General features: G+C 38.9%; 1 protein-coding gene across 1 annotated transcript in view; it reads right to left on the minus strand.

Moving 5' to 3' along the window:
• The window catches only part of SLC26A7 (solute carrier family 26 member 7), an 85183-nt gene that overhangs the window by 22858 nt on the left and 46158 nt on the right, over positions 1-16167 (minus strand). Inside the window, exons 13-15 of the mRNA XM_058177589.1 lie at positions 15712-15852; positions 12989-13041; positions 10818-10920 (exon numbers count right to left, since the gene is read on the minus strand). Coding sequence (XP_058033572.1) covers positions 10818-10920; positions 12989-13041; positions 15712-15852 — 297 coding nt within the window. The remainder of the gene's footprint in view (positions 1-10817; positions 10921-12988; positions 13042-15711; positions 15853-16167) is intronic.

The following is a 16167-nucleotide window of genomic DNA, read 5'->3' on the forward strand; positions in this document are numbered from 1 at the left end:
GAGGTCAAGGCAGTTGTTGAGTCTTGTATTGTTAGTTACAAGTTGTTCAAGACCTAGGTTTGTAACAGCGTTGTATAGTGTAGTATGGATTGGGTCAGTTGAACATTCATTAGTTGTCCAGTTAATGAGAGGTAGATTTAAGTCACCCAGGAAGATAAGAGGGTATGGGCAAGAGGTAGTCCATGTTAGCATTGAGGTTAGCATATTTGCGTGGGTAATGTCATAGTCGGGGCTCTGTAGCATAGTAAGAATCAAGAGTAGTGTCAAGGGATAGGTCGCATACTATAGTTTCAGGAAGAGAGAGTTTATGTGCTACTTAGATATTTTTAGATTCAGTGTCTTTTGTAAAGATAGCCACTCCACCACCTCTTCGGTTTTCCCGATCTGATCGATAGACTTGATATTCTTTGTTTGAGATAATGGAGTCAGGAAGGGATGAATTCAGCCATGTTTCACAAACAAAAATGATATCAAATGTGCCACTGTTTAATAAGAGGATAAATTCAGGTAATTTGTTGACTATGCTTCTTGCATTTATCAATTTGCATTTGAGATCTGATATGATTGGTGTTGAAGAGGTAAGGGCGTGCATACCTAGTTTGGGTGTTAGTAGGTTGGGGGTTGTGGACAATAGATGGTTGTATAGATGGTTGGATGGTAGTTTGGGTGTTTGGATGGATGGTTGATTGGATGGCTGGTTGGGTGGATTGTTGGGTGGCTGTTTGGATGGCTGGTTGGATGGCTGTTTGGATGGCTGCTTGGATGGCTGCTTGATGGCTGTTTGATGGCTGGTTGGATGGTTGGTTGATGGCTGGTTGGATTGTTGGTTGGATGGCTGTTGGTTGGATAGCTGGTAAGATGGTTGGTTGAATGGGAGGTAGGGGGATGGGTACTTGATTGAATACTGGGATGGCTGGTTGATTGTTATGGGTGATGGGGGGTTTGGAGGTGATTTTTTGATTGCAGGTTTTATTTTTTATGCAATCAGTACGGTAGTCGATGTATAGGTTGGATTCACCATTGTCTTGTCTTCTTTTAAGTTCTGTGCGAAGTTCACAAGAACGTATCCGTTGTAGAAAGGATAGGTCAGGACGTGATCTAAGTTTACTGTAGGTAGGGTTATTACCAACAGCTGATTGGAGTGACCTCGCATCAGAAGATTGGATAGGCGGAGGCAACAGAAGGAAGGAGGCAGGCCTTAATGAGTGCTGAGTCATGGAGCCACACCCCATGGCCTATATAAAGGATCTGCTTTCTGGCAGTCTCTGAGTCAGGCAAAAGTCGAACTTATCTTGCTGAAGTCACTTACTGGTCTCCTGCCTGCTCTGAGGACTTTGCTAGGACTTTGGGCAGAGCTGCAGAGGCAAGCCTGATTCGGATTTCCCTGACCCGGCCGTCAGCGGAGGAGTGGGACACGACACTTATACTTATATATATTCTTATATATTGTATAGTTATTTCATGCTTATGCTTATATATACTGTGTGACAAGATAGATAGATAGATAGATAGATCATGATATCCTTTTGGGTTGGCTTCAGGAACTGGGGGTGGGGGCTACAGTTTTGTGCTGGTTCACCTCCTTCCTCTGGGACTGGTCCCAATCGGTGTTGATAGGGGGCAAGAGATCCACCCTGCAACTCTTGTTCCATGTGGTGCTGCAGGACTTAACGGTCTTTCCACCCCTTTTTAACATCTTCATGAAGCCACTGGATGAGACCAGCATTCACCATGAGATGAGGTATCATCAGTATGTTGATAACACCCAGCTTTATATCTCTGTCCCAAGCAAAATAACTGATGCTGTGGATGCTTGGTGGTTGTAGAGGTCTGGATGGGGAAATGAAGCCTGGTGAGACAGAGTGGCTATGGGTAGAAGACTTTTCAGTATCTGGAAGTTTAGCATCTTTGGTCCTGGATAGGTTTGCACTGCCTCTGCTGGACTCACAGATCCTGCTCATGGAGCAGGTGGCAGTCATGGTTATGAGGGCCATTGCATAACTTCATGTATGCTAGTTATGTCCTTTCCTGTATCAAGCGCTTCTCTCAGACATTCACACCATGGTCATTTCCTATATGGACTATTGCAATGTGCTCTATGTGGGCTACCCTTGAAGAGTATTTGGAAGCTGCAACTGGTACAGAATGTAGCAGCACATTCCTGAGCATCCCTAGAGTTGCAATGTAACACCCGCACTGGGTGCCAGTTTGCTTCTGGGTCAAATTCAAAGTGTTTATAATTACCTTTAAAGCTGTTCTGACCTAGGCTTCCCCAGCAGCACCAATAAACCCCTTTTATTTAATTTACAGGGAATTCCTCTCCAGCAAAGTCTTTCCTCTCCCACAGTCTTTCAAGAGAGTTCACAATTACCGACCTTTATCAGGCTTGGTGAGTGGCCAGGCCAATATCTTTCAGATGCCACAATGCTTGGCACGAATGCAGTAATGAACTAATTGTCTCTTGCAAACTCCACTCCTCTTTCACTCCTTTTTTATTCCCTCTGGGAGGGGCTACTGATTGTCCACCTGTGGCCTTACTCCCAAGTCGACCCTTGTTCTTTAACTGTTCCTTTCATTTGGCAACTCTGTGCATGCGCACACTGGGAACAGGCTCCAGCTGTTCACCTGCCTCATTGATGTCTGACTCCAAAAGCAGCTGTTAATTGTCATATGGCCCTGGCCCCCTCTCTGCCTCCGACGCAGAGCCCTCATCAGAGCCTTTCCCAGACTCCAGGACTGGCCCATGTTCCTCCCCAACCACCTCAATGTCCAAATCTGCTGCCAGATCCACTGGCTGCTGGTGGGCCATAACAAAAGCCTTCCCAGGAATTCAAACAGTTTACTCAAGGAACCAACTCATCCCAATCACATTGACCCATCCTACCTAGTCAGTCAGGGAGGACATTTTGTGGATTCCCATTGGTTAAATAATTTTGCCTGGTGGGATCCAGAAAAAAGAGCCTTCTCTTCTGTCAGCTCCATCATCTGGAACACCTTATTTCCAGAGGTGATGTGGCCCCCAAGAGAGTGTTAAAACCTGGCTCTGACAGTTGGCATGGAGGTTTAAGAGGGATATGAAACTGGGGTGGATGGTGATGTGAGGGTGCTTCCTCCAGTTCTGTGATTTTTTAATAGCTCAGTTTTTAACTTTGTTTTTAAGTCTGTTTTAAGTCTGTTTTATTTATGCTTTTATACTACAGTATGTTTATAGTAAACCACCAGAGTCACTCAAGTGATATGGGCAGTATACAAATGTGATAGACAAATAAATAAATAGAATCCAGACCAAAGCTAACTAAGAAAATAAAATACAGAGTGAAACTTTAATTTAATAAGTCTCCAATTAAGACCCTTCAATTGCAATGGACCAAATTTCTGTCTGGAGGTTATCTCAAAATAAAGTCCTTTGCATCTGAAAAAGAATTAATTCTTAATAGAATTCTTAATTCTATTAAACGTATGTAATTTTCTCAATGATACTACTAGGAAAACTATATAAATTGTCACAAGTATTATTTTTGGGTTATTTGCATAATAATGACACTATGCAAACAATATAAAACATAAAATAATGTCATTTCTAATTTAACCCTGCAACTGGTCTGCAAAAATCAAATGTAACTCAATATGTAAATATACCTTTTAGATTAAGATTTCATTTCCATGTATACCCTTGTCAATTTATGCCATAAAATGACTCATAGCCTGAAGAGTAAATTATTCTCTTGAAACATATTTTACATGGAAGAGTTAGTTTAATATTGTGATCATCAAGAAATGAATCAGACCTTCTCTAAAATCCAATAATAAGGAACATCACAGTAGTTCTGTGCCTAACTCAGGAACATTAAGAAATACAGTATATAATTCTGAATTGTGGAGTTGCAATATTCTTGAAGTAAAAATAAAATACTTAAAAAGGGAGGCAAGCCTATTAGGTATTTACTATATTTTTCAGAGTATAAGACACACCTTAGTTTTTGGAGAGGAAAATAAGAAAAAAGTTGATTAGCAGATGGATCGGAATACCCAATCAGCTGTTCCCAGAGGTGAATTTTAGCAACATGTTCCTTGGTTGTGAGCTCTGTGCCTTGCTTTCTTTTGCTTTTTTTTCTGCCTCTGAAACTCTGTTTCAGAAAAAACTTTTTTCCTGCCTCTGAAAGCCTCCGAAACAGCTTCAGAAAAAAAGCCTCTGAAGCTCTGTTTGGGAGCTTCTTTTCTGATGCTTTTTTCAGCCTCTGAAATCTCGTTTGAGAAGCTGGGCGGGGCTACATTTGGAGTATAAGATGCACCCAGATTTTCACCCTCTTTTTTTGGGGAAAAAGGTGGGTCTTATACTCTGAAAAATATGGTAGCTTTATGAACCAGTCTTCTGACTTTTTGGCAGCTTCAACCAACTAAATGTAGAATGGGTTTTATTTAAAAAAAGTAGATGAAGGTGAAGACATAGAAGATCATAAATACCTGAATAAGTACAGAGATACCAGTGTAGTCAAAGAAAGTCAAGCCACTGCAGTCAAATATTAGATTGTGTCTTTCACCGGGATGCTGTTGTAAGGATGAACGTCTTAGACCAGCAAATGCAGGATCTATATTCGCTTCTGGAAGAAGTAGAAATTTCCATATGAATAAACCTTTTCTAGAAATTGAAAAATATGGGCCTTTCCTTTCAGAATGAAGGCCAACCTGTGTTATTTTGGGTTTTCTTCCAGGTCGCGGACTCTGTACGTTTGTTAAGCTGCAGAGGCCGCAGTGTGAACAATGTTGCAGACACAACCCATTTTTCTAATTCTCCACAAGGTCAGTGACATAGAAGAACTGAAGGATGAACAAGCAACCCACTGCTCCTAGAAGTAAAACCCATGGAAATAAACAAGATCCACGCAAATATCTGCTTTAAGTGTGGAGACATAGCAATAGCACTTATATACCACTTCATAGTACTTTATATCCATCTCTAAACGGTTTACAGAGTCAGCATATTGCCCTCAACAATATAGTTCCACATTTTACCCACTTCAAAAGGGTGGAAGCTAAGGCAACCTTGTGAATTGAACTGCTGGCTGTTGGCAAAATTAGCTACACTACTGCATTCTAACCACTGTGCCACCACAGTAATAGTTTATTCTAAGCAGTAGGACTGTTCCACTAAAAAGGGAAATGCTACTTCTGAAATTACTCTGAAGGACATGCTAGTTTGTGGGTTATATCTTATTGAAGTTCCCACTTCATAACTGAAGAAGCTTCTTGGATAGAAAAGCAAAACATTTTCAAGGAAAAAAAGCAAGGAAGTCCAGTTGCCTTTTTAAAAGCACGTTTCTGGGATCTCATACATGCTTGTTGCTCTTTCACTCAGTCTCAGGATTCTCCTGTTTTTATCATTTAAGAAAAATTTTAAGAAAAGTCAAGCTCTTCTTCCACCACAACTTTTTCCTCAGATATGATAGGGATATCAGTTATAGGACTACAGTACTAAGGGGGGGAAAGTCTCAATAAGAACATAATGTGACAATATATCTAAGATAAACCAATTTAGGAAGATAGCATAGTTTATTTATGCTTTACCCTGTAAAATCCATTAAATTACAGAATGAGGCATTTTTGAAAATCTTGTACATTTATACTTAGAAAATTCCCTATGTGGCACTTGGAAAAACTTTGAGCCAACCTTGTAAATAAGCTCAGAAAGATATTTTCCTGAAAGAATGTTGATTGGCCTCCTGGGACTTGGAATAGGAGGGACAGCAAGCTTTATATTTTATAGAACTCCATTAAATTCCTATGTTGTGTGTCAAGGAGAATTTCCCTTTCCACAACAGTCTATTTGGATTCTGGGCTGCACACAATGGAAGAATGAATATTAGCAATAAGTAATAGCAATAGAATTCTATACTACTTTACGGTGCTTTACGGCACTCTCTAAGCAGTTTACAGAGTCAGCATATTGCCCCCCCCACCATCCGTGTCCTCATTTTACCGACCTTGGAAGGATGGAAAGCTGAGTCAAGCTTAGGGCAGTGAGATTCGAACTGCTGGCAGTTGGCCATCAGCAGGATTAGCCTGCAATACTGCATCCTTAGCATATAAGGACCACCATCACGGTCCTTATGTTACCCTTCTACAGTTTGTTCACCTTTGCATTCCTTGTTTCCTAGGGCTTCCACATAAATTAATAAATAAAAGGCCCTTTAAATTAAAAGGTCAGCACAATCCCATCCTTCTATCAACTGAAAGAACATGAATTACACTACAGAAAACAATCTGATACCTCCCCCCTCTTTTTTATTTATTTTAATTCATACCACATAGACATGCCTTCTATGCCAGTGTTTCCCAACCTTGGTAACTTTTAAGTTCTGTGGATTTCAACTAAACTTCCAACATTGCTGGCTGGGGAATTCTGGGAGCTGAAGTCCACAAATCTTCAAACTGCCGAAGTTGAGAAACCTTGTTCTAGTCCTTTCCCTTGCTATGCCAGATGGAAGATATATATGGACAGCAGTAAATTGGATTCTTTCCCCCATACAACAACCTGACAATCTCCTTGAGGGAAAGGAGCCTAAAATCTAAAACATGAAATCTAAATAAATAAATTAACAGGAAAATTAAGCACTGATTATTTCTTGAATTATTTACTCACCATGGCAGTTTCCATTGGATAATGAAGTGAGCAATATGTTCTGTTCAAACTGAAACAAAAAGCAAAGCAGCATGGTTGTTTGCAATTCTATTTCCTATTTTCTGCTTCCAAAAGGGTTATTCTGACTGTTATGAATACAGTGTGCATTTGCCTTGCTAAGAACCCTGACAGTTATTTTTCCACTATTTCTGAAATTGTCGAGTTTCTTCATGAAAGACCTTCAAGAACTTGGCTGCCAAAGCAACAATATTATCATGTAAAAGGCCATATTATATAGAGATCAAACAAAAACAAAAATACAATTTGAATACAGCTTTCCTGGAAGCATGTTTTCAGGAACAGATTTCCAAGAATTGCTAAGGCTATGGGGAAAATTTACAGCATTGTTATTACCTGGGATGCAAAACTAACCCATAATGAGAAAGCTGAAAACTTCCCTGGGTTGTTTACTACTACTATATTATTATTATTATTATTATTATTATTATTATTATTATTATTATTATTATTATTATTATTATTATTATTATTACTACTACTACTACTACTACTACTACTACTACTATTATTATTATTATTATTATTATTATTATTATTATTATTATTATTATTATTATTATTATTATTATTATTATTATTATTTACTGGCAGCAGCGTTGAAAGAGAGGCAAAACCCAGTCATTTGTATTTTATTTCTTTCATTCACTGTATTAACATGGATGGAAAGTGTTGATTAATTTTAAAGTTGATTAAGAGGCTGTGCATGAAATAAGCCAACATGCTTTCTTCCAGATGTAGAACTATCAGCATTCAGGCATACGCATTCAAGCATACACATACATGGTTGACTTATAGGTAAAATCATGCTACCGTTTCTAGATAGCCTTTAAAAAGCCTAATGTTTATATATCCCATTTTCACCAACCCTGATTCCCTAGTTCCATTCTTGCTTTGAGACACAACGCTTGATGCATTTCCTTTGCAAAGGAATTACGTTTTTATTCTGGTGTTCAGTCAGTGTTAGCAGGTAAGTGTTCCACTATTAGCTTATCCCCAGATAAACTAATCTGGTATTTTATCAGATTAGAAAGAACAAAAAACTATTATTTGCTTTAAACCAGGAAGGGAGAGATTGGTAGTATTTGAGAAGAAAAATGAAAGGCAGAAGATGTGCATGAGCTCAGGAGGCATTTACAGGTAGTCCTCACTTAACAACAACAAATGGGACAGCCACTCCATTGCTAAATGACATGGTCACTAAGACAGAGACACATGACGCCAGTTGCGTCCCTTCCTGGACCGGGATGCCTTATGCACAGTCACTCATGCTCTCGTTACCTCTCGCCTGGACTACTGCAATGCTCTCTACATGGGGCTCCCCTTGAAGAGCACCCGGAGACTTCAGCTAGTTCAGAACGCGGCTGCGCTGGTTATTGAGGGAGCGCCTCGAGCTCCCACATAACACCTATCCTGCGCAGACTGCACTGGCTACCTGTTGTTTTCCGGTGCGCTTCAAGGTATTGGTTACCACCTTTAAAGCGCCCATGGCTTAGGACCGGCTATCTACGGGACCGCCTACTGCCGGCTTCTATCTCCCATCGTCCGCACGCCCACAGAGAGGACTCTCAGGGTGCCGTCAGCCAAACAGTGTCGACTGGCGGCCCCCAGGGGGAGGGCCTTCTCTGTGGGAGCTCCGACCCTGTGGGACGAACTTCCCTCGGACTTGACAATTACCTGACCTTAGGACCTTTCGCGAACTTAAAACTTATTTATTTCGTATGGCTGGATTTAGCAATTGAGTTTATAGTATTTATGAATTTGCGTTTACTGTCCTCATTAGTGCATGTAACTCTACAAAATCTTGGTGCTGTTGTCCCATCGCTGTTTTTATATTCTGGTCCATCTCTGGAGACAGCAATTATTTCATTTGGGGAGATGGTTGATGAATTATAATTTCCAATGATGTTGTGAATCTTATTGATATCTGGTTCGTTTGTGTTTTCAAGTCCAAATAATATTGCATTATTTATTTTTTGTCCTCTCTCTATTGCATCTCTGATTAGTTGATTAGTAGTTGTTTGTTGTTTGGGTTGTGTTGTATTAATTTGTTGTCTAGGTTGAGTTGTAAGTTGTATATTTTGTGATGATATTGTGATGAGATGTAATTGTCTCTTGCAAACTCCACTCCTCTTTCACTCCTTTTTTATTCCCTCTGGGAGGGGCTATTGATTGTCCACCTGTGGCCTTACTCCCAAGTCGACCCTTGTTCTTTAACTGTTCCTTTCATCTGGCAACTCTGTGCATGCGCACACTGGGAACAGGCTCCAGCTGTTCACCTGCCTCATTGATGTCTGACTCCAAAAGCAGCTGTTAATTGTCATATGGCCCCGGCCCCCTCTCTGCCTCTGACGCAGAGCCCTCATCAGAGCCTTTCCCAGACTCCAGGACTGGCCCATGTTCCTCCCCAACCACCTCACTGTCCAAATCTGCTGCCAGATCCACTGGCTGCTGGTGGGCCACAACAAAAGCCTTCCCAGGCATTCAAACAGTTTACTCAAGGAACCAACTCATCCCAATCACATTGACCCATCCCACCTAGTCAGGCAGGGAGGGCATTTTGTGGATTCCCATTGGTTAAATAATTTTGCCTGGTGGGATCCAGAAAAAAGAGCCTTCTCTTCTGTCAGCTCCATCATCTGGAACACCTTATTTCCAGAGGTGATGTGGCCCCCAAGAGAGTGTTAAAACCTGGCTCTGACAGTTGGCATGGAGGTTTAAGAGGGATATGAAACTGGGGTGGATGGTGATGTGAGGGTGCTTCCTCCAGTTCTGTGATTTTTTAATAGCTCAGTTTTTAACTTTGTTTTTAAGTCTGTTTTAAGTCTGTTTTATTTATGCTTTTATACTACAGTATGTTTATTGTAAACCACCAGAGTCGCTCAAGTGATATGGGCAGTATAGAAATGTGATAGACAAATAAATAAATAGAATACAGACCAAAGCTAACTAAGAAAATAAAATACAGAGTGAAACTTTAATTTAATAAGTCTCCAATTAAGACCCTTCAGTTGCAATGGACCAATTTCTGTCTGGAGGTTATCTCAAAATAAAGTCCTTTGCATCTGAAAAAGAATTAATTCTTAATAGAATTCTTAATTCTATTAAATGTAAGTAATTTTCTCAATGATACTACTAGGAAAACTATATAAATTGTCACAAGTATTATTTTTTGGGTTATTTGCATAATAATGACACTATGCAAACAATATAAAACATAAAATAATGTCATTTCTAATTTAACCCTGCAACTGGTCTGCAAAAATCAAATGTAACTCAATATGTAAATATACCTTTTAGATTAAGATTTCATTTCCATGTATACCCTTGTCAATTTATGCCATAAAATGACTCATAGCCTGAAGAGTAAATTATTCTCTTGAAACATATTTTACATGGAAGAGTTAGTTTAATATTGTGATCATCAAGAAATGAATCAGACCTTCTCTAAAATCCAATAATAAGGAACATCACAGTAGTTCTGTGCCTATCTCAGGAACATTAAGAAATACAGTATATAATTCTGAATTGTGGAGTTGCAATATTCTTGAAGTAAAAATAAATACTTAAAAAAAGGGAGGCAAGCCTATTAGGGTATTTACTATATTTTTCAGAGTATAAGACACACCTTAGTTTTTGGAGAGGAAAATAAGAAAAAAGTTGATTAGCAGATGGATCGGAATACCCAATCAGCTGTTCCCAGAGGTGAATTTTAGCAACATGTTCCTTGGTTGTGAGCTCTGTGCCTTGCTTTCTTTTGCTTTTTTTTCTGCCTCTGAAACTCCGTTTCAGAAAAAACTTTTTTCCTGCCTCTGAAAGCCTCCAAAACAGCTTCAGAAAAAAAGCCTCTGAAGCTCTGTTTGGGAGCTTCTTTTCTGATGCTTTTTTCAGCCTCTGAAATCTCGTTTGAGAAGCTGGGCGGGGCTACATTTGGAGTATAAGATGCACCCAGATTTTCACCCTCTTTTTTGGGGGGAAAAGGTGGGTCTTATACTCCGAAAAATATGGTAGCTTTATGAACCAGTCTTCTGACTTTTTGGCAGCTTCAACCAACTAAATGTAGAATGGGTTTTATTTAAAAAAAGTAGATGAAGGTGAAGACATAGAAGATCATAAATACCTGAATAAGTACAGAGATACCAGTGTAGTCAAAGAAAGTCAAGCCACTGCAGTCAAATATTAGATTGTGTCTTTCACCGGGATGCTGTTGTAAGGATGAACGTCTTAGACCAGCAAGTGCAGGATCTATATTCGCTTCTGGAAGAAGTAGAAATTTCCATATGAATAAACCTTTTCTAGAAATTGAAAAATATGGGCCTTTCCTTTCAGAATGAAGGCCAACCTGTGTTATTTTGGGTTTTCTTCCAGGTCGCGGACTCTGTACGTTTGTTAAGCTGCAGAGGCCGCAGTGTGAACAATGTTGCAGACACAACCCATTTTTCTAATTCTCCACAAGGTCAGTGACATAGAAGAACTGAAGGATGAACAAGCAACCCACTGCTCCTAGAAGTAAAACCCATGGAAATAAACAAGATCCACGCAAATATCTGCTTTAAGTGTGGAGACATAGCAATAGCACTTATATACCACTTCATAGTACTTTATATCCATCTCTAAACGGTTTACAGAGTCAGCATATTGCCCTCAACAATATAGTTCCACATTTTACCCACTTCAAAAGGGTGGAAGCTAAGGCAACCTTGTGAATTGAACTGCTGGCTGTTGGCAAAATTAGCTACACTACTGCATTCTAACCACTGTGCCACCATAGTAATAGTTTATTCTAAGCAGTAGGACTGTTCCACTAAAAAGGGAAATGCTACTTCTGAAATTACTCTGAAGGACATGCTAGTTTGTGGGTTATATCTTATTGAAGTTCCCACTTCATAACTGAAGAAGCTTCTTGGATAGAAAAGCAAAACATTTTCAAGGAAAAAAAGCAAGGAAGTCCAGTTGCCTTTTTAAAAGCACGTTTCTGGGATCTCATACATGCTTGTTGCTCTTTCACTCAGTCTCAGGATTCTCCTGTTTTTATCATTTAAGAAAAATTTTAAGAAAAGTCAAGCTCTTCTTCCACCACAACTTTTTCCTCAGATATGATAGGGATATCAGTTATAGGACTACAGTACTAAGGGGGGGAAAGTCTCAATAAGAACATAATGTGACAATATATCTAAGATAAACCAATTTAGGAAGATAGCATAGTTTATTTATGCTTTACCCTGTAAAATCCATTAAATTACAGAATGAGGCATTTTTGAAAATCTTGTACATTTATACTTAGAAAATTCCCTATGTGGCACTTGGAAAAACTTTGAGCCAACCTTGTAAATAAGCTCAGAAAGATATTTTCCTGGAAGAATGTTGATTGGCCTCCTGAGACTTGGAATAGGAGGGACAGCAAGCTTTATATTTTATAGAACTCCATTAAATTCCTATGTTGTGTGTCAAGGAGAATTTCCCTTTCCACAACAGTCTATTTGGATTCTGGGCTGCACACAATGGAAGAATGAATATTAGCAATAAGTAATAGCAATAGAATTCTATACCACTTTACGGTGCTTTACGGCACTCTCTAAGCAGTTTACAGAGTCAGCATATTGCCCCCCCCCATCCGTGTCCTCATTTTACCGACCTTGGAAGGATGGAAGGCTGAGTCAAGCTTAGGGCAGTGAGATTCGAACTGCTGGCAGTTGGCCATCAGCAGGATTAGCCTGCAATACTGCATCCTTAGCATATAAGGACCACCATCACGGTCCTTATGTTACCCTTCTACAGTTTGTTCACCTTTGCATTCCTTGTTTCCTATGGCTTCCACATAAATTAATAAATAAAAGGCCCTTTAAATTAAAAGGTCAGCACAATCCCATCCTTCTATCAACTGAAAGAACATGAATTACACTACAGAAAACAATCTGATACCTCCCCCCTCTTTTTTTTTATTTTAATTCATACCACATAGACATGCCTTCTATGCCAGTGTTTCCCAACCTTGGTAACTTTTAAGTTCTGTGGATTTCAACTAAACTTCCAACATTGCTGGCTGGGGAATTCTGGGAGCTGAAGTCCACAAATCTTCAAACTGCCGAAGTTGAGAAACCTTGTTCTAGTCCTTTCCCTTGCTATGCCAGATGGAAGATATATATGGACAGCAGTAAATTGGTTTCTTTCCCCCCAATACAACAACCTGACAATCTCCTTGAGGGAAAGGAGCCTAAAATCTAAAACATGAAATCTAAATAAATAAATTAACAGGAAAATTAAGCACTGATTATTTCTTGAATTATTTACTCACCATGGCAGTTTCCATTGGATAATGAAGTGAGCAATATGTTCTGTTCAAACTGAAACAAAAAGCAAAGCAGCATGGTTGCTTGCAATGCTATTTCCTATTTTCTGCTTCCAAAAGGGTTATTCTGACTGTTATGAATACAGTGTGCATTTGCCTTGCTAAGAACCCTGACAGTTATTTTTCCACTATTTCTGAAATCGTCGAGTTTCTTCATGATAGACCTTCAAGAACTTGGCTGCCAAAGCAACAATATTATCATGTAAAAGGGCATATTATATAGAGATCAAACAAAAACAAAAATACAATTTGAATACAGCTTTCCTGGAAGCATGTTTTCAGGAACAGATTTCCAAGAATTGCTAAGGCTATGGGGAAAATTTACAGCATTGTTATTACCTGGGATGCAAAACTAACCCATAATGAGAAAGCTGAAAACTTCCCTGGGTTGTTTACTACTACTACTACTACTACTACTACTACTACTACTACTACTATTATTATTATTATTATTATTATTATTATTATTATTATTATTATTATTATTATGACTGTGATGGATTTACGATCTCACTTCAGCTGCTGTTAAGTGAGACATCATATGATTATATGATTTGACTGCCAGCTTCTCTACTGACTCTGCTTGTCAGAGGCCTGGGAAGCATGCAAATGATAAAATATGGCTGTGGGGATGCTGCAATAATTGTAAGTGGGAGACCAGTTGTAAAATTAATTTTTCAGTGCTGCCATAACTCACTAAACAGGACAGTTAGTAAGCGAGGACTAGCTGTATGTGTAGAAAAAGGAGTAGCAGAACCTGGGAGCAGAGTTAAAAGAGGGATCAGCCTAGAATCCTTACATAGCTACAAAGGAACTAAGTCCAAGTCCAACCGCCCTTGAATACCATTGACCCTTATCTAACTCCAAGCAAGTGCTGACCTTTAGCTGAGAAGATTCCTGTGCATAGGTTTTTAGCAATAAATATGTTTAATTAAATCTTTGTGTGTGGACCTGGTCTTTCAAGCCTGACAGTATGCCTTGTCTGACAAGATGTGTGATCTTGCATCAACACTAACTGCATTTCAAGGGCACTCTTTTCTAGAGAGAAAGGAGCAATAAAGTTGTGCAGGCAGATATCTCTATTTGTATTGATGGATTCATATTTTGCCCTCTGTCTCTTTTTTGAGTACAATATGCTTTCTTTGGTAATAATTGGACAATTGAAGAGCCACATCTAAAACTGTTATAGCAAAATACACTTAAATTCTCAAGCTTTAAATAGAAAGGAACTTGCTTCCATTTGATTCCCTCACTTCTATTTCTATAGCTATCTACTATATTAAACGCTAAATCCATTAAGTTTTAGAAAACAGCTAAAACATTTCTGGAAGCTCTGAAAGGTTATAAAGCACTTATTGTTGTCTCTTTAGTAGATAACATCCACTGGTATTATGTCTGAGGACTACTTAAAATGACACTTACATCTCCTCATTCTATGAATTTGCCTAATAATTTTCAGAAGATAAATTCTGCCCACCAACTCACCCACTCCCAGCATACCTCATGTTTACTAGAACTCTTGACTTCTACAAGCTCTACAACTCATCACAATTTGGACAATTTCAACAGAGGCCTTATCAGTCTGCATGTGTCCATGTATGGGCATTCTTGCTGAGCATCAGAATTATCTACCTTAATTTTTTGCCCTATTGGATCCTAGCTGCTAGTTCTAATCAGATTACTATTTTACGGCCATTTCAAATCTTAATTGATTGAATTTCATATGCTCAAAAATTATTTTTATGGTTAGAGAGCATTTGTACTGTATAATCAAAATCTTTGATTATGATGATGGATGATCTGCTGGCTTAAAAAATCAATCTTATTTTTTCTCAATCATATTTAAGTGAAATCAGCAGAAATATTCCTATAGCAATATAATTACATGCAGTTCCAGAATTGTTTCACAAGAGGATTCATTGGAGAGGGGGAAAGAGGACAATATTTTTCTCTAATAACCAACATTGTTCCATGGATAACTATGTAACTTATCCCAATTGTACTTTTCCTGTCCAATCGTGTCCGGCACTAGGGAATGGTGCTCATCTTAATTTCTTAGTCGACAGAGCCAGCATTGTCCAAGATGTCCAGTATGGCTATATGCTAAAAGCGCATGGAATGCTGTATCTTACTACTGAAGTGGTACCTATTTATCTACTTGCATTTGCATGCTTTCAAACTGCTAGGTGGGCAAGAGCTGGGGCAAGTAACAGGAGCTCACTTTGTCACACGGCATTCAGGTCTTGAACCTGGGCTGTCAGTTTTCCAGTTGACAAGCCCATCATCTTAACTGCTGAGCCATTACACCCCTCACCCCTCATTTAGTCAGATATTTCAGAAATAAAATTTGAGAATTTTTATTGGAGTAGGATAGGGTGAATGGGAGGAGAGAAAATGCCTGGCAACAAATGAGTCTAGGTTCAATCCCAGACAGATTCATTTAGGACTCTTTTCAGAAACCTGGAACCTGCTATAGATCACTGTAAGCAAAAGTAAGCTGGGGGAGAACAGAAGTCCAACTCATCATTGTATGTCCCCTTTTGACATGATGTGGAATTCTTAGTCATGATCTCTTCCCAGCAATACAAAATACAATCACTTAAATGCAAATCTGGAGGCCAAATTAATTTTTACTTTTCCCTTCCCTTTATTAAGTGGATCTTACCTTGGTCATATCTTCTGACAGCTGCTGTGCACATGTCCACTCCTTATAGATTGTTTCTAATATATTGGCGTAAAACTTCTTAGCATTCAGAAAGACTAATGGGTTACTCACTAACACTACTTTCACTGGTTGTGAAGATTCCTTTAGAAAAAAAACCCACCAAACTTTAGAAAATAAAATATTTTAAATGCTTTATAACATACAACACCTGCATTATCCATATGAATATTAGGAGCACAATCTAATGCATTTTCAAATAGACATATTATCACAATATGATTTAGGTTAGTACTGATTGATCTGAGCTACAATAATGGGGACCTACTAAGCTGCAGTGAAGAAGTTTTTGTATTTCTTAAACGTCTGGATTTTTGAAGCCCTGCAAAATCTAATATCCCTACAATTACTGACTTGGAGAAATTGTTCTTGATACATAAATTCCTCAATAATATTGTT

This window comes from Ahaetulla prasina, chromosome 3 (genome assembly GCF_028640845.1).
Source record: "Ahaetulla prasina isolate Xishuangbanna chromosome 3, ASM2864084v1, whole genome shotgun sequence".
In the NCBI taxonomy this organism is placed as follows: domain Eukaryota; kingdom Metazoa; phylum Chordata; class Lepidosauria; order Squamata; family Colubridae; genus Ahaetulla; species Ahaetulla prasina.